Genomic DNA, 21,820 nt, shown 5'->3' on the forward strand with positions numbered 1-21,820 from the left:
TCTCATTGGTGTAGAGTTACGAGCGTGCTCTGCAATTTGGTCATTACCATGTCAATCAAATAATTGTCCATTGACTCACGAGAGAAGGATGTCCTCTGGCTTTCAGATTAATGTTTTTAATGTCCAGTTCTGTAACAAAATTCGTAAACATTTAGATAGGTGAACATAACTGACCCTGACTATCACTATTTCGTGTTTGATCGCTACTATTTTCCGGCATCATTAACGTACGCTAGACAGAGTATCTAGCTAGCTACACGTAGCCTACGACGATTGACGATTGATTAGTGTAGCCTGCTGAAGATAAAAATGGCAGCGTATTCTTAAATGTTTCGTATCATAGCTTATTGACAACGGATAGCTTATTTCAAGGGTGTTCTTAAAAGGTTTTTTTACGCGTAGTATACGATGGAGTTTAAATGGCGGGGGTAATGAGGAGTCGATGAGATGGGCAGCCGCAGACGAAGTAGCGGGTATGCCCTGTGAACGCCTGCCCCGGCCCTGTCAGCACTGGGTAAGTGTGTACAGTGCAGGTAACAAAAACCCGTCTTGTAACAATTGTGTCAGTTTGACTACTGATTGCCTTCAGACTCTCATCACCGTGTTCATGGACCGTCGCCCAAGACGGAGAAGAACTCCCAAAACCGATTCTTCAACGATAACCCGAAAAAGATGATAATAAATAGCACCAGCATTTACTCCGTTGGTTTCTCATACTGGTGACTTTGGTGGCTTAGTGGCTATGTGATTTTCCAACGTCTAAATATAGGTAGAAATAAAATGTTTGGCCCGAGAGACGAGCAATTCTGAGTTAACGTTAGCTGTCATCTTCCCCACGTTGTGTGTGTGTGTGTGTGTGTGTGTGTGTGTGTGTGTGTGTGTGTGTGTGTGTGTGAGTGAGAGAGTGAGAGAGTGAGTGGGTACACGTTCATAACAGTGATACAAGCAGTGTTTTCCAATGGCTAGCGCGTTAGTTACCCCTCAGGTAATACATTTCTCCACATGTCTCGTTTTAACGGGGATCTTTGCACCCCATTGATTTGTTCAGTTTGAACAAAATAACGTTGTTTTTTGTAATTCGCATCAGAACACAGAATACGACAGAAGCAAGAGGCACGAGCTTCTATCAACTCCACCGAAATAAGTGTGCTGGTGCCTGGGTTCGTCCTGTGTCATATCGTAAGTATTGACCCAGGTCCCATTCGCCCATGCTGTATTTCATTAATACAATACCTAGCTAACGTGTAAACATGGTAATTCGCCGTCCCCTTTTCAAGTTATTTTATGTGTATATCTGCTTTGAAAATATTTATGCCTTTTGCCACATGGTTTTATATCAAAATTGTTACTGCGTTGGGGTGTCCTGCCCCAGGACTTGAGCAAGGCGGAAGGTATACAGCAGTCATTTACACTAGGGTATAGCTTTCTGAGCAAGTTCATTATCCTGCTTTTAGTCAAGAGGGTCAAGAGGGATCATATTATTATGATTTAAGAAGGGGTGAGGTAACGTAACATAGTCTTAAAACATATCCATTTGCACGTTGCATTTTATTTGTTACAGAGGTCCTCTTATCTCCATTGTGTTTCCAGTGCCGTCCCCTCACACTGGCTGAACTATGTAGACGGCTGTGCTTCCCCTTTTAATTTTCGCAAATGAAAATGGAGGATATGTCTCTGTCGGGCCTGGATAACACCAAGCTGGAGGTGTGTATCTCATACATTATTCAAAGCCGAACCATTTTTGTGACTTTAACTCTGTGACACTCAGAGCCATGGTTTCAGGGGATATGTATAGGGACATTTACACTCTCATAACTGGTACCAGGTGAAAATTCTGTGAAGATGCAAGGCTGTTTGCTATTGCACTGTATTTTCTATTATACCAAAAGAATAATCACACAGTGCAGGACTATGCTACTGCATCCTAAAGAAGATGGCACTGGCTCTCATAAAATCACACCTTAGGTGGAGTTTTGATGCTTACTTCCAGTTCAGCTAGAGTGGTGGCAGCAAATGTCTTTTAAAAAGTGAGCAACAAATTGGTAAAATCAGAAAAGAAAATGGCCATGTTGATATATGTAAATATCTGCTCTTGGATTGTTTATTGTATTGAATATTTGATTTTAACTCATAATCTACCAACTCAAATATGTTTATAGTTAGAATCTCAAAATTAGCTTTCGCTCCTAGGTTTAGTAATAGCCCTATTCACACTATAGGGAATTTAAGGGTTAGTTCCTGTTTCAATTGGGAAAATCCCCCAATTACTGAAAATAAGTGACCTTGACTCGACTTGCATTATATTTTGACCCGTACCGTACCATAAGTGAATGGTCAACTGAGAAAATGTTAATGGATGAAGTCAAATCAAACATTTGTTAGAATCAGCAGACAACGTGCTGATCAATAAACTTTCTGCTGAGACCTTGCATATTTAATTCGCCTAATGATGGGTAGTATTGGTTGGTCTGTATGAATAAGGTTGGTACAGTTATACAGTTGTGATACAGTTGATTACCTGTTTTCCAAATTAAAGTTCACCTGCAGCTATTCATTTGTGCCAAAACATATCTGTCCCTGTTTCACGTAAAATAATATGGTCAAATTTGCATAACTGTTTACATAGCACAATTATTTTGCAAAAGGATAATCTTATCATGTGTCAGTGAAATTTAAATGGATTTACATTCATTTACACTATAGGAGTTTTGTTTATGGACTTATTTTCAACAGACCACAACACAAGTTTTGCTGTCAAACTTGTTCCACTCACCAGAGTGAAACTTTCTGGTGTCATGTACTCTGAAAATATTCCCTGAGTTTCATGTTGCAATACATTTTAACTATTTACAAAAAAAATATGTTGCTCCTACACTCTAAAAATGATTGTGAAACACTTTAAGTACATTTTAGACAAAAGTGATCCCACAATGTGCAGTCAGCAAATACATTATTTTGATTTGTTCTGCTTTAGGTTTCAGTTGTAGCATGCATTGGGGAGCCCTGTTTGACCCCAAATGACTGCATTTTTAGCACAGTGGCATGTTAACTAGTGCATTTCCTGAGCTGTAAGTTCATGTTATGCCTTGTGGCTCTGGCAGGCCTTAGCTCATGACATATACCAAGACCTGGTGGAAGATGCCTGTCTGGGTGTGTGCTTTGAGGTACACAGGGCAGTCAAGCAAGGCTACTTCTTCCTGGATGACACCGACCAAGACAGCATGAAGGACTTTGGTGAGCTCCCTTTTTTCTGCCCTGTTCAGTCTCTCAGTGGACCTTGCATTATCAGTCTTCCTCTGTCTGCAGTGTGCCCCTGCTGATGATCATTTGTGTACCACTGCAGTACCCCCATGTTTGGGCAGCCTGGCTCTGAATGCTGCTGTAGTGTCACCCTGTTCTGGATTGAAGAATATAACAGAGTTCCAACAATCCGTGACGGATGTGTAATGGGGAAGTCACCAGTCTGTTGGTCACGAACATCCATGTTGACAGTGAAATCTTATCATCGGCAAACTTTTTTTTTTTTAGTCCCCCAGACTGTTCAAAATGAAAGAGTACCATTAAACGTTGCTGGGTGATACTGGACAATATTCTAGGAAGGGTGGGCCTTGTGTAGAGAGACTTGTAACCTGACCTTTAACGTCAGTTTGAACCGGTCAATACATCCACAAGTGAAGATTGCTAAATTGCATAATTCATGTTATGTTACTTATGAAGACTTTCATACAGAAAAGCCTAGGGTTTTAAGTAGGCCTATTCTTTATTTTGTGGGAAAAAAAAACATTAAATAAGTGCATTCTCTTATTCATCAATCTTTTGAAACTAGCTAGCCTATGTCTGACAGGGCTTGCTATCATGCGGCGTGATGACAGAGCTTGTGTTAACTTGTGAAGAGCACAAATGTGCATCCAGTTATGGTTTTGCTAAGACTATTTCATGTAATTTGCATTTGCTTCTGTTTTCTGTTGTTTATAGCTCACAGTCTATTGATTAAAATGATTGATGCATTTTTATCAGAGAAATCTTACGAAAAGGTATACAAACCGCTGCTATAGTCGCTTTTCTCAGCCATCAGCTAATCAAAAGAGAAAAGTGTTTGTCTTTTCTATCAATAATATGTAAAAACGTGCCCTTACCAAAGGCACCTTTTGTTTATTTCGTGCTATGCGCTGCAAATGGCACACGAACAATTGTAATCCCTTATTTAAGCCTCGTTTTGTTCCGTGCCCTCTTGTTGCCGTAGAAATCGTGGACCAGCCGGGGGTGGACATATTCGGGCAGGTGTACAACCAGTGGAAGAACAAGGAGTGCGTGTGCCCCAACTGCAGCCGCAGCATCGCCGCCTCCCGCTTCGCCCCTCACCTGGAGAAGTGCCTGGGCATGGGCCGTAACAGCAGCCGCATCGCCAACCGCAGGTGAGCGCAGTGCAGCCCCCCTCACCCGCCCCTGTGTGCTCTGTGAGGCGCTCCGGCTCCGCCCTCACGGGTCGCAGATTTCACAGGCCGTGCCCATTCGTCTCGCCGAGGGTACGGTCGGGACCCCTGCCGCTGTATTGTTTACGTGATCCTCATACCATTTATCATCTTAAGGGAAAATCATTTCTTTTTTTCCTGGGGTGGGGCATCTCTGCGTCTCGGATCAGGCATGGGTTGACTGCTTCTCATTGATTTTATCACTGTCGGCCGAGGTGATTTATATTCTGCAAAACCGTCATTGCTTTTCCTGTGATATATATTCGCTGTGACTTGAATTTTTATTGTGGAATGCATTCTGCAGAGAGCAATATATGGAATTCAGTTTTTATCCGTGAGCTCCCGTCGCAGTTTTTAGTGTAGGATATGATCCGCACCTCTCCAGGCTCGGCATCAATCTCCCTCCCTGTTTGTTTGCCCACTCTATCCGTCGCTCTTTCCTTCTTCCTCTCCACAGAATAGCCAGCAGCAACAATATGAGCAAGTCAGAGAGTGACCAGGAGGACAATGATGACATCAATGACAATGACTGGTCGTACGGATCTGAAAAGAAAGGTGAGCACCATGGAGCTCAGGGTTCTGTATGTAAAGGCATGTGACCTTTTTTTTTTTAACCATTGATTGGTGAAAGGGGCACAGATATCAACCGCTATGAAATTAGCTTGGTTTATATGGGTTTAAGCACCAACTACACTAGAATTCACACTCAAATGTATACAGTATTTTATTAATAAAGTTTAGATGCTCAGATGTGTCAACCTGTGTGCAATATTTACATTTCCTTTCCTTCGGATTAGCATCTCTTGGCTGGCCACCTGAGAGACTACAACAAGTTGTTTTAGTGTCCACGTTGTTAAAATGGACTGCTCTCAGCAAGCAAGGAAGAAGTTCAGTGCTTGCCATGACCTGCTTTTGCATATCACTGTGTGAATGTCTTCAATCCTGACACTTAATCCTTTCTCAGACCCCCTCTCAAACTCTTTTGTTTTGCAGCTAAGAAGAGGAAGTCAGATAAGGTATTTTTATATTCCTTGAATCAACCTGTACTTCTGCTGCCAAAATGTCATTGCTCCTCTCTGTTAACCTCTGTGTGGGTTTGTGTAAAGCTGTTGAGGAGTATGACAATAAACAGTATGACAGTTTGACAATAAATTTAATTAATACGTCTTTTTGATTCAAAGTAGCGAAGTAGTTGCTAACAGTGCACCAATTTAAATGAGTAAGGAAGGATGTGTGCACTCTGGCCTTTTCGACAGACTGCGGGCGTGATAATGGGCGATGTAAACAACAGTAGGAACGACAGCCACTCCAGCTGAAAATGCAAATTACATTACATTATTGGCATTAAGCAGATGCTCTTATCCAGAGCGACTTACAATGTTATCCATTTATACAGCTGGATATTTTAGTGAGGCAATTCAGGGTTAAATACCTTGCTCAAGGGTACAGCAGCAGTGCCCCAGTGGGGAATCGAACCAGCAACCTTTCGGTCACGAGTTCTGCTCCTTAACCACTATGCTACACTGCTTCAAATGGAAAGGGAAATCCATCCACGTTGAAAAAGTGTTTGATTCAAGGTTGTGAGAGCGTGTGTGTCAGCCTGTGTGTTTCATTGATGTTTGTGTGCATGTATAAAGAGGTTCACATACTCTGAATTCAGTATTTACCAGTGGTGAGACTGTGAATTATGGGGACCTCCCAGCTTGGTAACAAGATTCTCTGTTTTTCACCATAGAATCCCAATTCTCCCAGAAGATCGAAAACTTTGAAACATAAAAATGGTGAGTAGAGATTTCATTAACCTACAAAGAAGAGATCATATACACCAGTGATTAATACTGCAGACACTGTAGCATGTTTGTGGGGTCAGGTGCAGTTATCAACAATAATTTACTTTCTTGAGCTGTGAAATTAGCTTTAGTCAAGTATAATTTGTGTCATCAATTTTCTTTGCCCTAATTTGTTTTTTCATGATATACTGATATACTGAATGTTTTGCATATTTTCACTGAAGAAAAGTTATGTAAATTAGTAAAATATTGCAAAATAAAAAGCTGACAAGTGCAGTGAAACCATGTTGCTTTATAAAGTTGTCTCTGTGTTGTTGAACTGAAGTTTCTATACAGAAGTAGTGTAGTGAGGACTGGCAAACTACCCATCTAAACCGGCAGATTGCTGGCAGCAGTGTAGCATAGTGGTAAGGAGCAGGACATGTGTCCGAAAGGTTGCCGGTTTGATTCCCTGCTGGGGCACTGCTATTGTACTCTTGTGGAAAGTAATTAACCCAGAATTGCTTCAGTAAATATCCAGCTGTGTAAATGGATAACATGAAAAAAAAAAAAAAAAACTGTAACCGATGTAAGTCGCTCTGGATAAGAGCATCTGCTAAATGGTAGTAATGTAATGTAAGCCAAAGCTGTTTTCCTTTAAGACTGAGACTACAGCAGCCTGCATGCGTACATGTGTACGTGAATGTTTCAGGTGATTTTCTGCTTGACACAGGAAAAAGTGATTGAGTTAGATGGTGGCTGTTGCTGTAGTTTCAGCACAGTTTGATGGTGCATGTGGAAGAACAGTGGTGAGGGCAGGGTGCTGACTGTCTCGTCGTTGCAGCTGTGCTGGCCCCCAAGCAGCGTGTGCTGGATCAGGAGAGCCCGTGCGCGCTGTTGAGAGATGAGTTGTTCCCACAGTGACAGAGGCACAAGGAAGGGCTGGCAACTGTCTGCCCCTTGACGTCCCACCCGCCTCAGTGTAGGGTTAAGGGCTAGGGGGAGGGGAGTCTGAGAAGGCGCCCCTGGATTTGGACTTGGAGCTAAATGTGGAAGTGAAGGCCTGGAAGTGGATCTTCTGCCATCTGAAAAGCTGAGCAAAAGCCTGCAGGAAATTCCCAGAATGCACTCTGTGATTTAAAAAAAAAAAATGGACAGGTATTCCTGGAGTGTAGGTATTTCAAAGGATCTCTAGCGCCCTGCATTTTTTTGCAGTTATCTTCCCACCGAATTTCCCACAGAATTTTTTTTTTTTTTTTGTAATATTTACTCTTGGTTTTTTTTGTTTTTGTTTTGTTTTTATAATGAATGTGTGAGTGAGTTTCAAACATTAACCAGCATTTAGCTGTATGATCTCAAGGATTTGTTAAACAAAATGTGAAGAAAAAATTATGGTCTGAGATAGCATCCTCTTAGGGAACCGAGCTGTCTCCCTCGGGGTCGCTGCAGGACACAGGCAAGAAGTAGAAGCCTGTTTTCAGTCTAACTGTGGTGCTTTTGTCGGGAACTTTGAGTACAGAAACCCAAGAAACTGTTATTTTCCTCTCTTAAGCAACATTTTTATCACCTAAACTCAGTGCCATTTAAGAAACGTAAAACAAAGCTCCCTTGCCTTTGTCACCCAAGGTAAAGAGTACAGCCCATTGGATGGAACAGCACTGCATGTCTGTGTGTTCTCTCAGTTAATTAATGTTCTGCTCCTTCACAGGACCTGAGCTTGACAGGGACAGTGCTTTCTTGTGCATGGACAATTATGTGTGATATTTTGAGTTGGTAATGGAAGGGTTTTCACTCACCACACCCGTTCGTTTTGTTATGAAGTCCTCAAAAAGTTATCTTGCTAAATTTTGCAAAAGAAGACAGTTAATACTCCGCAGATGTGGGTGAAAAGACTGTCCATGCGAAATTAGTCTCTTCCATTAGGTCAATATCAAGTTTACACTTTCTAGAGCAGACAAACGGTGGTCTGTTGCAAATGCAGAGATTGTATTATTTGTCCTTTTTTGTGACATTGTATCGTGAATTCACACTGTAAGAGCTGCATGTGTCATCTCTGTGTCCTGTTGTGTAAAAAGTTGTATTTTGGGGGGGGGTCCCAAATAAACTGAGTGCTGCTGCCCTGCCTTTGAGTCCCTAAACTTTGCCTGAATACATTTGTAATGCTTTAAGAGAAAAGGGAATTCAAGGTGGTACAATAATCAGGCCTATGGTAGCATGATTTATGAAATTAAACATTTTCAGTACTAAATCTGTGGTCTTTGGCTTGCCTACCAAAAACCATGATATTAATATTAGACTTTTAAGGTTGTTTACAGGTAAATCATGTAATGTTTCCAATCCTCCAATCTTAATGTACTTTTTTGGAAACACTCTTTTGGGTAAGCTGGAGGCCTTAATTGCATGCAGTTATAGAGTTGTTCACTTACCTAGTACTTACGTTGTCTTGATAATTAAAAGAATTAAGGAGAAAATAAGTTACTTTGAGTAACTTTGAGGGTACATAAGCAGTCATGAAGTGAAATTTAGTTTCTCAGTAATGAATGTGGGCTCAACACTAGCCCACAAAGTGATCTCGTTACCTGTAAAAATAATTAATAGACAAGAGGGACTGTGATCTAGATATTTCCTCCAGACTGATCTGCGGTATCTTTATGTATTTGCGTACTGCCCCATGACTGTGTCTTTGTCAAAGTATACATTGCATTGAACCTGAATGTGCCCTCTTATGTTTACAGGAGAACTCAGCAGTAGCGTTAGCGCCGATCCTTATAAGGTAAAGTGCATTATTACTTTGCACCTCTCTACACTGACATATTGTGAGAAGATGTAATGTTGTAGTTGTTTTACCAGTAATTTTTAGAATGTTTTCAGCATCAACAGCAAGTACTTCTGTCTGCGCGCTGTTGAACTGACGAATTGTTGTTTCTCCTTACAGTACAATTATAATTCTGGCATCAGCTATGAAACCTTGGGCCCAGAAGAACTGAGGTCTTTACTGACGACGGTGAGAATAGCCTTCAAGCACAAACACCTATCCCTTCATGTATCAGTTCAGCTTTGGCTCATCCTCAGCAATTAAAACGTGCTGTTTCAAAAATACAACAATAATCACATCAGATTATGATAATCAGAGGACCTTTTTTATTACTCCTTACTGAAGGCTTTTGTATTTACATTGTATAACCATCCCTTCCAAACAGTGACAGTGCTTGTAGGTAGGACAGGATTATGACCTTTCATGACCAGAGTAGTCTTGACCTAAAGGAACTGCTGTCCTTTAACCAGTGGCCAGTAACAACCTCTCCTCACCACAGTCAGGTAGATGAAAGTTTTGGTGGCCAGGATATTTCTGGAATGATTAAAGAACCTACCTCACTGCATTATGTCAGTATTTCAGGACTCCGTATTTCTGCCTGGCATCCTTCTCTCATGCTGCAGTCCCCATCCAGAGGACTTTACAGGTGCATGTACAGAACCAGTCAAAAGTTTGGACACAGCTTGTCAAGATAAAGGGAAACACGCATTCAAAAACATTTCGATCTAAAGACTTATGCTTAAATGCTTGAAATTTCTCAGACAAATATAAATAGTGAAGTTGATCCCTATGCATGAATTTCCTTCCAAAAAAATCTTTAATTTTGAAAGATATTTTTTTTTTTCATTTTGAATAATCTAGCATAAAAGAGTTTTGATTTGTTTATAACAATTTTTGGTCAGTGCATAATTCCATTTGTGTTATTTCATAGTTTTGCTGGCTTTACTATTATTCTAAAACGAGGAAAGCAATAAAAATAAAAAAAGCAAACTTTGACTGGTACTGTAGCTTTCTGAACCTTTTAAACAGAGTGGTTTCCCTGACCCTGGAGCCACAGTGTCCTTATTTTTCCATTCATTCCCTGAGGCGAAGAAAAACTGTCAGCTTCCTTTCCTCCCATCACCTTCAGGTGAATTTCTTTCTGTGATGGAGGAACGCCCCCGGCAAGTCTCCTTTTCATGTTTGCTTGATAACTGCGGTATCCTGTTTCTTTTTCCCAGCAATGCGGGGTGGTATCCGAGCACACGAAGAAGATGTGCACACGGTAAGGGCCTGAGCACTGAGCATCAGCTCCTGTGGTCACCAAGCTGACATAAAGATGCAAATCTGCACGCACTGCGATAACAGCACATTTCCCTTCATGCAGACACATTTTAGAGGCCCCAGTCTGAACAGTCATTTACATCTGATGAATTCCTTGTGTGGATCAGGAAAGCAGAGTTATAGGGGTGCATCCTTAACCCCAGCGAGCCTGGAGATTTACCAATTCAGCTTTGTGCTGTGCCTCTCACCAACGGCATGTTTAAGAGTGCTCAGTAAGTTCTGTGTCCATCCTCCGGCTGACACCAGTACCCGTTGTTTAGGTCAAATTTTAACAGTCAGTGACCGAGACTGCACACATACCTGAACCTCACTTCAATGCTTCAAATGTGAAGATGCTTGTTTTGCAGACAGGTAATTTTGCTGAAATGAATTGGTGAAAACTTACTCGAATGTACAGGGATTTTATTTATTTTTTGAAGGCATAATCACTTTCATTGCTGCAGATGTGAAAGTGATGTTGTCTTGGACTGACAATTGGGTACACAAGTGGCACCTCAATATTATTTTTATGGGGTAAATAAAATTGCTGAATGTTTATAAGCATCGTTTCACTTATTAATGCAATATATGTAATTGGCATTTTTTTTTCAACAAACACAGTTACATTTTATTGTGAAACAGTTTGATTTCAGCATAATGGGACAGTTTGAATTCTATTTTTTTCCAATTGGATGACAGACCCCACTTTTGCACTGCCTGACATATTTGGCCCTGGGGGGAAGCAGGGCTTCTGTTTCGGGTTGTGTTTTGGGCAGGTGTTCTGAGGGGCTTAATGCCACGTTGTGTCCCGCCAGGTCACTGCGGTGTCCCCAGCACACGGACGAACAGAGGAGGACCGTCCGGGTGTTCCTCTTGGGGCCATCTGCGTGAGTGCCCCGCCCACATCCACACCTCACCAACTGGTGACATCACAGCCATCTCTGTAGGCAGGGATGGGCATCACCCATAACGTGGATGTGAATTGCATACCTCAATTCTGTGGTGCAGTCTATACATGTATGATGATTCATTTATTAGGAAAAGTAATAATCCTTGCGAAATTGACAGAGATGCTGCTTATTCAGATTCTGCTGAACCTGTTTGTCAGTGTCCAGAGAATAGCAATTCTGGCTATTTTCTTTGGTGTTCATTTTTTAGCTATGGTTGTGGTTTCTTTTCCCCTTTAGACTGTTAAAGTGAGTGATCTTGAAATGCAGGTTGCTGGTGAGTTCCTAGGCCCAGGGCCAAAGGGTATATGTGTCAAAGGGAGGCTTCTGAACGGACACAGTTCTTACTGATATCCAAGATTATTGCTTTCCCATCCGCTACCCTGATTCATTCAATTATATCTTAAAACTATTAACTATTGTTGTGCTACTATTACCGTTATCTTCTGTCAACCTTTATACTGATTGCATGGCTGAAAATGTTTCAGTAAGGCATGCAGTTTGGCAGGCTACAGCAGATGCTTTAGCACTGTGTGTACTCGCCCTGAATACATTGACACAGACTGATTCACCACAGCCAAAATATATGAAAATCTTTAGTCTCCTCCACTCCGCTTATGTATTTATGTTCACACTACTGTATGGACCAGTACAGTAAATCCATGTTTCTTAGCGAAGGACATGCCATGTGTCCAAACCTTGACCCTTGAGGTACACCTCTTTTGTTTAACTGTAACACCATTTGCCTTTATCTTTGTCTGTTGTCTATTTTCTTACCCATAATTATGAGTTTATCTTGTTTGCTGAGGTTAATAAGATCGTATAAGAAACAGTAAAATGTAACAGTCATAGCGAAGAACAAAGTGCATTGCGATCAGACAGCATAGTAATCTCTGCGCTTAGTGAGGGATTCTTCAGCAGGCCTTGCTGTTGAGCTCCCTGGGCAGTGAGTCGATGTTGCCGTTGGCAGGTCGACGCTGCCAGACGCGGATGCGGTGGTGGAGGGCGACGGTTTCGATGGCCCAGATGGGCAGGCTTTGATTGGCCGGCTACAGTGGGATGGATCTTCAGACATCTCTCCGTCTGACTCGGCCTCTTCCAAAGCAAGTGAGTTTGTTAGAGTGCAGAGCAGATTTCCTTGAGGGAAATGAGTTAGTAGATGCTTCCAGCAGTTAATCCCAGAAAAGTCATTCTTTGGTGCATTGTTTTACGATAGACAAAGTTAAATTTTGGTCATGATGTTCAAGCCATATGACTTTACACTGTAGTGCTGTGCCTGACACAAGATTGAGGGATATGAACAGTTGCGAATAAGATGAATGCACTATATATTCGGAAAAGCGTCCTTGGAATTTGTGATCAATAGGGCTCTGTAATTACTCATACTTACCCTTCAGAGACCTTTATGCAAGTGAAGCAACCTTTTACCTATATAGACCTTTATAAATTTACTGAAGTAATTCAGCATAAATACTCTGAAGGTACATCAGAGCCCCGCATGGATTCAGTCATGGAGCCTTCTGGTTACAAGACCAAGTCCTGGCTATGCAACTGCTGATTCACCCTCCAATTATTGTCACAAAGAATACTCAAACAGTTGTGTTCTTGTGAGCCTCCTTTTGGCTCCAGAACTGTACTTTCAGATGTACAGGTGCTCCCCCTCCATTCTTATTCTGTTTATGTATTTGTTGCTTCTGCCTCCCAGGCACCAACAACTCGGACTCCAAGAAGCCCAAGAAGAAGAAGAAGCCGTCTCTGGGTCTGAACAGTGCCGGGGGAGGTGGGAGTGGGGTGGGAGGCGGGGTCGGCGGGGGCAGCGGGGGTAGTGGCGTGACTGGCGGCTCACAGGGAGGCCTGGGCCTTTCCAGCCGGAAGAAAAAACCCAAACTGCCCGCGCCCCCCACCCCCAGCATTTACGATGACATGAACTAGCACGTGCAGCTCGCCCCTCCCACACGCGGCTATCCCCCCTCTCCCACCCCCTCCCCCAGCAGCTGAACGAAACGGACGTTGGCGGAAAAGCGAAGGCGCTGGCCGAGAGCGGCGACTTCCGGCGCCTTCCGTGTGTATGCGGCAGAGTGCAGCGGCCCATCGGTTCCGCTCTGGAAGCGGCTCCTCCCGTCTTTCACGCTCTGTTTACCGGCTCATGCCCGTAGACGCAGCCACACCCCCGCGCACACAAAGGGCCCGAGGGTGGCTAGAGAGAGGCGCTGGCGTGGGGAAGGAGCGGGATGTTACTGTTATCAGCTTGTGTCATGTGGATCACCACAGTAATGTGATAAAAGCCCCCCTGAGAGAGCGCGCTTTTCCTCGCGGATGGCTTCACTCTATGCAGTTTTCATGCGTACAAAAAAAAAAAAAAAAACGGTGAGTGTTGTATGTGCGTACCTCCAGATGGACGCTGCACACTCAGAAATTACTGTACGTGTTGTACATATCACATGTCTCCCATCTTATCATTTCTACAGTTTTTCATAAGCTGCAGAGGTAATTCCACTTGAGTAGGTTAAGATCCCTTGAATCATAAAGGAAATAAACTGAATATGGAGACCACGATATCATTCCTCAAAACTACAGTGGTTCAGTGCTTCTTTTTTGATCAGATTGCATAAGCTGTGGGACCAATGAAGATTGATATATCCTTTTCTTTTTTGTTGTCAAGATGGAAAAGTGATGTTACTGTATGCCTCTTTTGCTGAGCGCAGTGGTGTTGGTTGTGTATTAGGCGCATTGGTCTGGAGCAGCTCAGAGCGGCATCGCCTCACTCACAAAGGCTTTTGCACATTGCCATCGGCTGTGCTTTTAGTGTGATATGTCAGGGGTGCTGTCAGGTGGTGGTGTTTGTAAGAACATGGTAATGTACATAACGGTGTATGTACATGAGTGTGAACATGGTCTTGATTCACATGTGCGTCTGTACTGTGTATGGATTTACATACATGTCACTTCCATGTCCATTATATGACTTGAATGTGGATTTGGCAGTTAGCTATGCATCTTTGTGGTGAGTATGGTATGTGACTGAGTGCGTTTGTGTGTGTGCGTATGTGTGTGTGGTTGTATGTCATTTATATTTGCAGCTTGTATAGCCTGGTATATTTGACTGTGTCGTGTGCATTTTAGAATGTGTGGTTTTGTAAATGCAACAGTGAACATGTGTGTTGCTGTGTAAGGTCTGATGTGTGTGTGTGTGTGTGTTTTTGTGGTCCACATCTATCTGTGTGCCACTGGGTTTGTGTTCCTCCGCATGTGCTCTGTAAAAGAATCATGAAGCTTTGCAATCCTCCTTGAGGCTGTCCCACACTAGTGAACATTCTGTTTTCCCATTGCTTCCTTCAGAATTACTATTACTAACACAGCCTGTTTTAATGAGGCCCTGGCAACAACTAGCTTATGTATGACGAGGGTCAAAGTGTCTGCATTAAAAATACTTACGCATATATGTACTGTATGTATGTTTGTATGTATGTGTGTGTGTGCATTGCTGGAATTTTAATGCTGTGTATATCTTTATACTGTACCTCAAGAGGTTGGAAACGTTGACTTGATTGCTGTAGCATGAAAGGCATTGGCAGCTTTTATTTGAACCTTTTTACTTTCTTTTGATTCTGTGGTACAAACAGAAAACACTCTTTCTGGTGAGTCCATGAGGTTTGTTGGATTCTGAGATGGATGAAGCGTTGACAGACACACGTTGACCTCAGCACCCCGCTTTCTTGTAGCCGTAGACACGACTTCTTCGTCTGGATTCATTTAAAATTCATGTCTGTTGCCAGTTTTTAGGTTAAGGTCAGATTTAGGTTTAGTTCTTGGAAAGCTAAATGGAAGCTCTGGACCTCACGCTCATCACTGTTGCAGATCCAGCTCTAGTCCTGGTCTCACTTTAAGAAAGGGCCAAATTAGAATCCTCTGGGAAGTAACCCAGGTTTGGCCTGTACCAGCGTCTGATCACAGCGGGCAGATCCGTGTTTTGTTGAAATCTTTTACTTTTGCAGTGGGGCGTTACTAGGTCTGTTTCGAAACCACTTCCTAATTCTGTTAACTGAAGTGGCTGAGAAGAACTCGCAGACACAAACACATTGTCAAGTCAAAAACAAATGGAAGCAAATGTTGTATTTATTTATCTTATGGTTCCTTCAAAGGGGCATTTTCAATTGACATGTAGAATGGAGGAAGGCCCGAGTATTGATGTGTGTCCGTGTGTCTCATTTGAAAATGTGTGGAGACAGTTTTCTTGCGCCTCAGTGGTCTCTGTCAATACGTTGTTGTTGGCAACGAGATTTTAAAAATCATTATTCAAAAAGAGGAAGATGTATTTTTCACACTTGTGCATCTATATGTGCATGTGTGTATGTTATGTGAATATCATGGTGTACAACAAACTATTATTCTGATTTTTTTCTGTTGTCTCAATGTGTACTGTGGCTGCCTTTTAGTATGAATAAATTCCAGTGTCATTCAGGATTCCAGGTGTCATTGTCCCTGGCTCCAGCTCCTAATTTCTGTTTCATATTTTACTCCTAACCTTTAAGTTTACGTAACAGTGTGCAAACATATTGAAACAAATGAATGGTAATACTGCACTAAACATAGGGCAATAGATCTAGATTGATTCCCTTGTACTTTGGCCTCTAAAGGTAGAAGGTTGGAATGGAAGGTGTCCATAACCTGATGGTGCCCGATGGGAGATGCTTTACTAGGCAGAACCTGTGGACAGACGGACAAGGCCAAACCTAGGAGGTTATGTTGACCTATAAAACTGAAGGTAACCACATGTGTTACTCAACACGCTACAGTGACAGGTGACACAGCCAACAGTGACGTCTGCAGTGGTGCAAATTCTGTCCAAACAGGACTAGAGATGAAGTCCAGGCAATAGCTTTGTCTCTGTGGAGGTCCAGAAGAACTGGAAAAGAACACTGCCCTCTCACACGGTGCTTCCCCATAGAGAGCAGCTCACTCCTGAAATAACCTAGTCCCCAATTAGTTATGAGCAACCAGAGCAGCTCGGTTCCTGTAGTCTTCCCCTTGTATAGAAAACCAATCACCCTCTCACAGAGCCATGGAGACGTGGCTGTGGGTGACACGGTTGAGGGCGAGTAATGTTGAGTGACAGCAGCTGTCTCTGAAAGATAAGCTTGTTCTGACGCTCCTGGCCAGAGAAGCACTTCCTGGAACAGGAGTGAGGGAAACCAATACATGTGTGCGTAAGATCAGTCAGGTTCCCTTGTGACCAACACTCAGTGGCTACATTCAGCTTGTCCTCAGGGTCTCCTGAGTTTTGTTCAGTTTTGTCTTTAAAACGGCTTACTTCTATACCATTGTTGTTAATTAAAAAGATGATTTATGCCTATAGGAATGTATACTCTGGCAAATACCTGTACTAATCAAATGTGTACTTGTATGGTTGCTAGTGGTAAAATAGGTGTATAAAATGTAGAGCAATGGTGACAGTGTGTAGGCTTGAGAAGATTCAGTCCACTTCTTTGCATTGTGGTTCACTTTCACCCCATTTTTTTTGTCAAATAAGACCATGGCCTTTAAGTGGTCAAGCCACAGAAACAGACGCAAGTAGATCCATTTTGGCTTTGTGGTTCACGTCATAATCTCTAATTTCCTATTTTACAGTATAAGAGCCAACTTGCAAAAACAAAGGCTAATCTCTGACATAAATATCTCAAGCACACATAGAGAGATCCTCTAATTATAATCACAAACACATTTTTTTTAAAACCAGACAGACATGCATACAGTGCAGCAAACAGCACTGATGACATGAAATACACTCTGAAATGAAAAGAAGAGTAAAATGGAGACTTTGGCATTATCACATGCGTCCTGTTGAAATGTACAGTACTATGGTCAGTTGGTCAACCCACAAAACAGTCCTGCATCCTATATTCATAATATATTCACATATATTCACAATTCTGTGCAGATACATCAATTATTGTAAAGATCAAAAGCTAACAGACAAATTGAATGTATACAAAACAAGTTTCATTTTGTACGCGCATGGACTGCAGTTTACATTCTGTATATTTCTTGAAGTTATTCAGCTGCAGTACCTTGTTCCAGTGTGCAACAGAAGTGCTCCTCCTGGGAACCAGATCTAAAACCCTCTGGTCATATGATCAGTTCTTTATCCACTGTGCCAAACTGGAAATCCCTCATCAATCAAATTCCTCTTTTCTATTACAGGTCAGCTTTATATCTTGTGTTAGAGTGAGTGGCTGGCCCACTCCAGTCAGCCTGTCAGAATTCCCCACCCTCATCGTAGCTGTCCCTCTGTGGCCAGCAGCAAGTAGTCCTTGAGGGAGGTGGGAATGTCCAGCTTGGTTATGGCAGACTGGCACAGCGCCCCCAGGTGGCGGCGCAGGGAACACCGACAGAGGTGCTGCAGGGAACGTGGCTGGCCACTCAAACGCTGCACAGACTCAAAGAAAGTGTGGTGCTCCTGATAGCATGGGGTGAGAGAACAGAAAAGGACGGGATGAGATGGAGGCAGAGGTGGCGGGAACGGAGAGCAGGAAGGGAGAATAAGAAAAGGAAACAATAGGGAGAGAGAGATGGAGGGTGCAAAAATGCAAAAAAAAGTGTAAGAAGTGCAAAAACAGCCAGCAAGAAGGAAGTGAAGATAACAGTGAAAGGTACTCATGATTTTACAGAGCATATACCAGAGAAAACATCACAATTTTACTACAGATCCAAACTACAATGAAAAGACATTCAGATCCACGTCAAGTCTTAAGTGTGGTGAGAGGTTGCCACAGATACACTGAAGGCTTAATGACCAGCATTTTTGTGCAGTTCTCCTTTTCCCAATAACTTTCTGTAGATTAACTAAATATGCCAGCGACTTACCTTCAGGAGCTCCGTGGGCACCGAGTCTATCCAGTCTTCGCATGGAGGCACAGCGTGGTAGGAATTCAGCATCACCTCCAGTGTCAGGGGAGAGAGACAGCACAGCTTCAGCATCTGCAGGGGAGCATTACACCAGGCATCACTAGGGGACTCAAACCACCCAGAGGCACTGCGGTTAATACGAGGGCATGAATGCGCTCAGCTCAAGACGCTGATCTCTGAGGCGGAAGGGTTAAGTCCTTAAGGCCCTCTGAAGCAGAAACTTCAAATAATTGCTTTGTCTATGTGAACCGGCCCACTGGTTAATGAACCACACCTGCCTAATTAAGTACAGGGCTCTTTGTTTTTGCTGACTGTTTGCAATGCTAGTTTCTTTCTTGTAACATTCGCTCTTTCAGCTCTTTTTTTGTGAGAAGTGTTCTACACAACTACCACAAGGTTATAAACTGGCCAAATGCAGTCTGCAAGGGCATAAACGAAAGCCCTGCAAGCAAGAAACAGCCACCTTTCTATAGTGCATCCTGTGCTCCTTTACTCCTTTCTTGAAACATTTCTGTAATGTAATTTCTGTTTTATTAAGCAGCTACTGGAATATCTCCTGTTCATTTCTCTACTAACTAAATAGGTCTGATCATGAATTACATCCACTTATTGGATATGTTGAGTGTAGCTATCACACGATAGATAACGAGTAATGATCTGAAGAGAGAGTGGTGACATGTAATAGTTCGTGTGACAATATGTTCAGACAGTAGGTGTCTTATTTTTTGGATTTAAGTTGATTGAGTTTTAAAGGGGGGGGGGTTATTTTAAAAATAACTGAAAATTCCCCAAACCCACCCATATCATACAACATAAGTGTTTCATTTTTTTCATTCTACACATTGGTCCCAACTGTCTCCCCATCTTTGGCAGCACTTCAAGCATTCTGTACCTCCATCCCCTATCAACCTCTGTGCCACCACCTCCAGCTCCCCACTACATTCCCCTACGCCCTCAAACTCACAAACTCCTGCCCTCCGGTGGTGGTGCGCTGACCTTGGGTGAGGCGGGCTGTGCCCCGTGGTTGAGGAGGACACGTGCCACATCTTCCGGCCGCTGGTCTGGGAAGTCCTCCACCACCTGTGGCGAGAAAGAGAGAGGACCAAGCGTGTGACATTCCCATTGGTGTGTCAGATAACCCAAGGTGAGTTTCCCCTGTCAGCCACTCCCTCTCCTGTCACATGACACTCTCTATCTCCAGCCCTGTCCCACTAACTCTGACCAACACTTCACACTTGCACCCTGAGTCCTAATCAAGCACTGCCCCTGTTCAGTTAGGTTACAGTGAGTGCTGTGTGGGCCTTTTTGTCTATTTCTTGCTGCTGAGTTCGCACTGGCAGTCCCCTCTCCCCACCTGCAGCAGGCAGTCCATGGGCGTGTATCCTGCGCAGTTTTCTGCGTCTGCGCGGGCGCCGTGCTGCAGGAGCACGTCAACGATGCGCGGGCAGCAGTTCCCACAGGCGTTGTGCAGCGGGGTGTGCCGCTTCCTGCCGGCCGTGCGGGGGTCCGCCCCGGCTCCCAGCAGCCTCTGCACCACCCGGAGGTAGCGCCCCGCCTCGGCCGGCCGCTCCGCCCCCGCGCAGGCGGCGTTCAGCGGCGTCTCGCCCTCGCGGTTGCGCGCCGCCACGTCGGCGCCGTGCGAGAGGAGGAGCGCCACGTGCTCCTCCAGCCCCCGCCGCGCCGCCACGTGCAGCGGCGTGAGCTTCGCGTCCCGGGAGCACGTGTTCACCGACGCCCCGCCCGCCGTCAGCAGCAGCTCAGCACACCTGCGGCAGCGATAGTGGAAGGCACATAGGCCACACGCGCGCCTGAGTAAACCGTGGTCAAGGTGCACAGTTGCCTCCAACACAAACACAGGTTACGTTTACTTGAACACATCTCCTGCTTGAGAAACACTGGTCACGTACAGTACCAGTCTAAAGTACACTATATTTTAGATTCTTCAAAGTAGCCAAAATATATTTTTTAAAAAATAATTTTTTTTTGGAAAGAAATTCATACATAGGCATCAACTTCACTATTTATATTTGTCTGAGAAACGAATTTCAAGCATTTAAGCCTAAGTGTTTAGATCAAAATGTCTTTGAATGCACGTGTCCCATTATCTTAATCAGGTGTGTCCAAACTTTTGACTGGTACTGTATGCCTGAACACGCCTGCTGCGTGCACAACACTAGCCATGTGCATCCGAACGTACCCAAATGAAGGACGCACAGCATGTGATCACATGCCCCAAGCATGAGGTCAGACACAGAGCGGTGGGATTAAATGTGACTGTGAAGATGTGTGACAGAGAGGGCAGGAGATGATGGCGGGGGATGGGGGGTGGGGGGGTGGGGGGGCGGGTGTGGCTGCGGAACGGGCCACTCACGGGAAGCTCTGCGCAGAGCGGCAGAGGTGCAGGGCCGCGTTGCCGTCGGCAGCGAGAAGGTCGGGGTCTGCGCCGTGGGACAGCAGCAGCTGCACGCAGGCCGAGTGCCCGCCCACACAGGCGTCGTGCAGGGCGGTGCTGCCGCCGGGGCTGGCGTCCACCTCCGCGCCGCGGAACAGCAGCTCCTCCACGCACGCCGAGTGGCCGCGGCCGGCCGCCAGGCGCAGGGGAGACGTCTGCTTCGTCTTCGAGGTGAGGGTCCACATTCCTGTCGGGTGGCAAAACACAAGGGTTCCATGACATGACAGGACACGAGGGGGCTGGCGGAAACTGAAAGGGAAGGCCAACATTGCTGCCGTTCTCTGGCCCTCGTACCCATCTCCGGCGCCCACACCATCTCTTCCTGCACCGTCTCCATCAGGGCGTTGACCATGGACGGGTCCTGGAGGACGGCGTACACTCTGGTGATGTCACCGCACATGAAGGTGTTGTGGACGGCGGGGTCCCGGCAACTCGGGGGCCTCCGGGCCGCGGGGGCCGGCTGGTGCCGGTGGCGTTCCGGGGGCCTGGGGGCGGACGGCAGGGGCATCCTTGTCAGTGTCCTCCGATGTGCCAAAGCCCGGCGCGCGTCCTCCCAGTCCTGGAGCTCCTGCTCGAGCCGCAGTGAGCGCAAAGTGGCCGAGGTGAAAGCAAATGTGTCTTTGGACATCGCAGGGGCAGAGACAGGATGGTGGACAGTGACGCCCTGCCCTTACTTCCTGGTTACTTTCCTGAGTCGCTGTTTTTACAAAATTCCCAAAGGAGAAAACAACAGGGAAACACTGAATGGCAACACAGGGACAGTGGAAAATGCTCATGACATTGCAGTTGTCTTTTTTCAGACATTACATTATTCCAATACATAGAATACATTTTCTAACGACAGTTCTCCAAAATCATTAACAGAGGTTTAGTTAGCTTGTGATGTTGCTGGATCATTCTCAATAAACATTTCAGCAGGCATTAGCAGAAACATCGCGACATACTTTGCTAAGGTGTAGATTGTGACGACTTACCGGTATACTAATTCTTCAGACAAAACAACATTCTTTACTTTCGCATCTATGACCTCTTTGCAAATGTTAGTGAAGTTTTACTTAAGCAACTGCACGATGTTGTTCGTATGTCTGTTCTGTCCCCTTAGCAAACAAATACTCCGGGACTCCCTTTTAGGAAACGAACCAGTGGTCACAAGATAC

At 44.3% G+C, this 21,820-nt stretch overlaps 2 protein-coding genes across 4 annotated transcripts; one reads left to right on the forward strand and one right to left on the reverse strand.

Annotated features, from left to right (window-relative positions):
• Positions 1 to 85: 85 nt before the first annotated feature.
• On the forward strand, positions 86 to 15,947 carry LOC118794996 (ataxin-7-like protein 3). Of its 3 annotated transcripts, XM_036553315.1 has the most exons (14): positions 86 to 514; positions 1,088 to 1,179; positions 1,591 to 1,704; positions 3,102 to 3,234; positions 4,244 to 4,415; positions 4,930 to 5,027; positions 5,466 to 5,488; positions 6,208 to 6,253; positions 8,977 to 9,014; positions 9,177 to 9,245; positions 10,277 to 10,320; positions 11,174 to 11,245; positions 12,276 to 12,412; positions 13,011 to 15,947. In XM_036553315.1, the coding sequence occupies exons 3-14, from the start codon at positions 1,654 to 1,656 to the stop codon at positions 13,235 to 13,237; spliced, it is 1,110 nt and encodes a 369-aa protein (XP_036409208.1). In that variant the 5' UTR covers positions 86 to 514; positions 1,088 to 1,179; positions 1,591 to 1,653; the 3' UTR covers positions 13,238 to 15,947. The 3 variants fall into 3 exon arrangements, with proteins under 3 accessions (XP_036409208.1, XP_036409209.1, XP_036409210.1); XM_036553316.1 differs by lacking the exon at positions 11,174 to 11,245; XM_036553317.1 differs by lacking the exon at positions 12,276 to 12,412 and having other exon boundaries at positions 13,011 to 13,198.
• Positions 15,948 to 17,048: 1,101 nt separating this feature from the next.
• asb16 (ankyrin repeat and SOCS box containing 16) lies at positions 17,049 to 21,764 on the reverse strand. Its single transcript, XM_036553271.1, has 7 exons — positions 21,638 to 21,764; positions 20,958 to 21,360; positions 20,583 to 20,850; positions 19,566 to 19,977; positions 19,208 to 19,291; positions 18,170 to 18,283; positions 17,049 to 17,762 (listed from the first exon to the last, which is right to left on the reverse strand). Exons 2-7 carry the CDS (start codon positions 21,289 to 21,291, stop codon positions 17,577 to 17,579), a joined length of 1,398 nt encoding a protein of 465 aa, XP_036409164.1. The 5' UTR covers positions 21,292 to 21,360; positions 21,638 to 21,764; the 3' UTR covers positions 17,049 to 17,576.
• Between the last annotated feature and the right edge of the window lie 56 nt (positions 21,765 to 21,820).

This window comes from Megalops cyprinoides, chromosome 19 (genome assembly GCF_013368585.1).
Source record: "Megalops cyprinoides isolate fMegCyp1 chromosome 19, fMegCyp1.pri, whole genome shotgun sequence".
NCBI classification, from domain to species: Eukaryota; Metazoa; Chordata; class Actinopteri; order Elopiformes; family Megalopidae; genus Megalops; species Megalops cyprinoides.

What these genes read in the sequence shown, in the direction of transcription:
- LOC118794996 (XM_036553315.1), top strand. Translation starts at nt 1,654, where the DNA reads ATGAAAATGGAGGATATGTCTCTGTCGGGCCTGGATAACACCAAGCTG. An exon ending in GTACGGATCTGAAAAGAAAG is followed by an intron (nt 5,028 to 5,465) that starts GTGAGCACCATG and finishes TTTGTTTTGCAG; the next exon opens with CTAAGAAGAGGAAGTCAGAT. An exon ending in TTAGCGCCGATCCTTATAAG is followed by an intron (nt 9,015 to 9,176) that starts GTAAAGTGCATT and finishes TTCTCCTTACAG; the next exon opens with TACAATTATAATTCTGGCAT.
- asb16 (XM_036553271.1), bottom strand. Translation starts at nt 21,291, where the DNA reads ATGTCCAAAGACACATTTGCTTTCACCTCGGCCACTTTGCGCTCACTG. An exon ending in GGTGTGGGCGCCGGAGATGG is followed by an intron (nt 20,851 to 20,957) that starts GTACGAGGGCCA and finishes GCCACCCGACAG; the next exon opens with GAATGTGGACCCTCACCTCG. An exon ending in CCATGGACTGCCTGCTGCAG is followed by an intron (nt 19,292 to 19,565) that starts GTGGGGAGAGGG and finishes TTCTCGCCACAG; the next exon opens with GTGGTGGAGGACTTCCCAGA.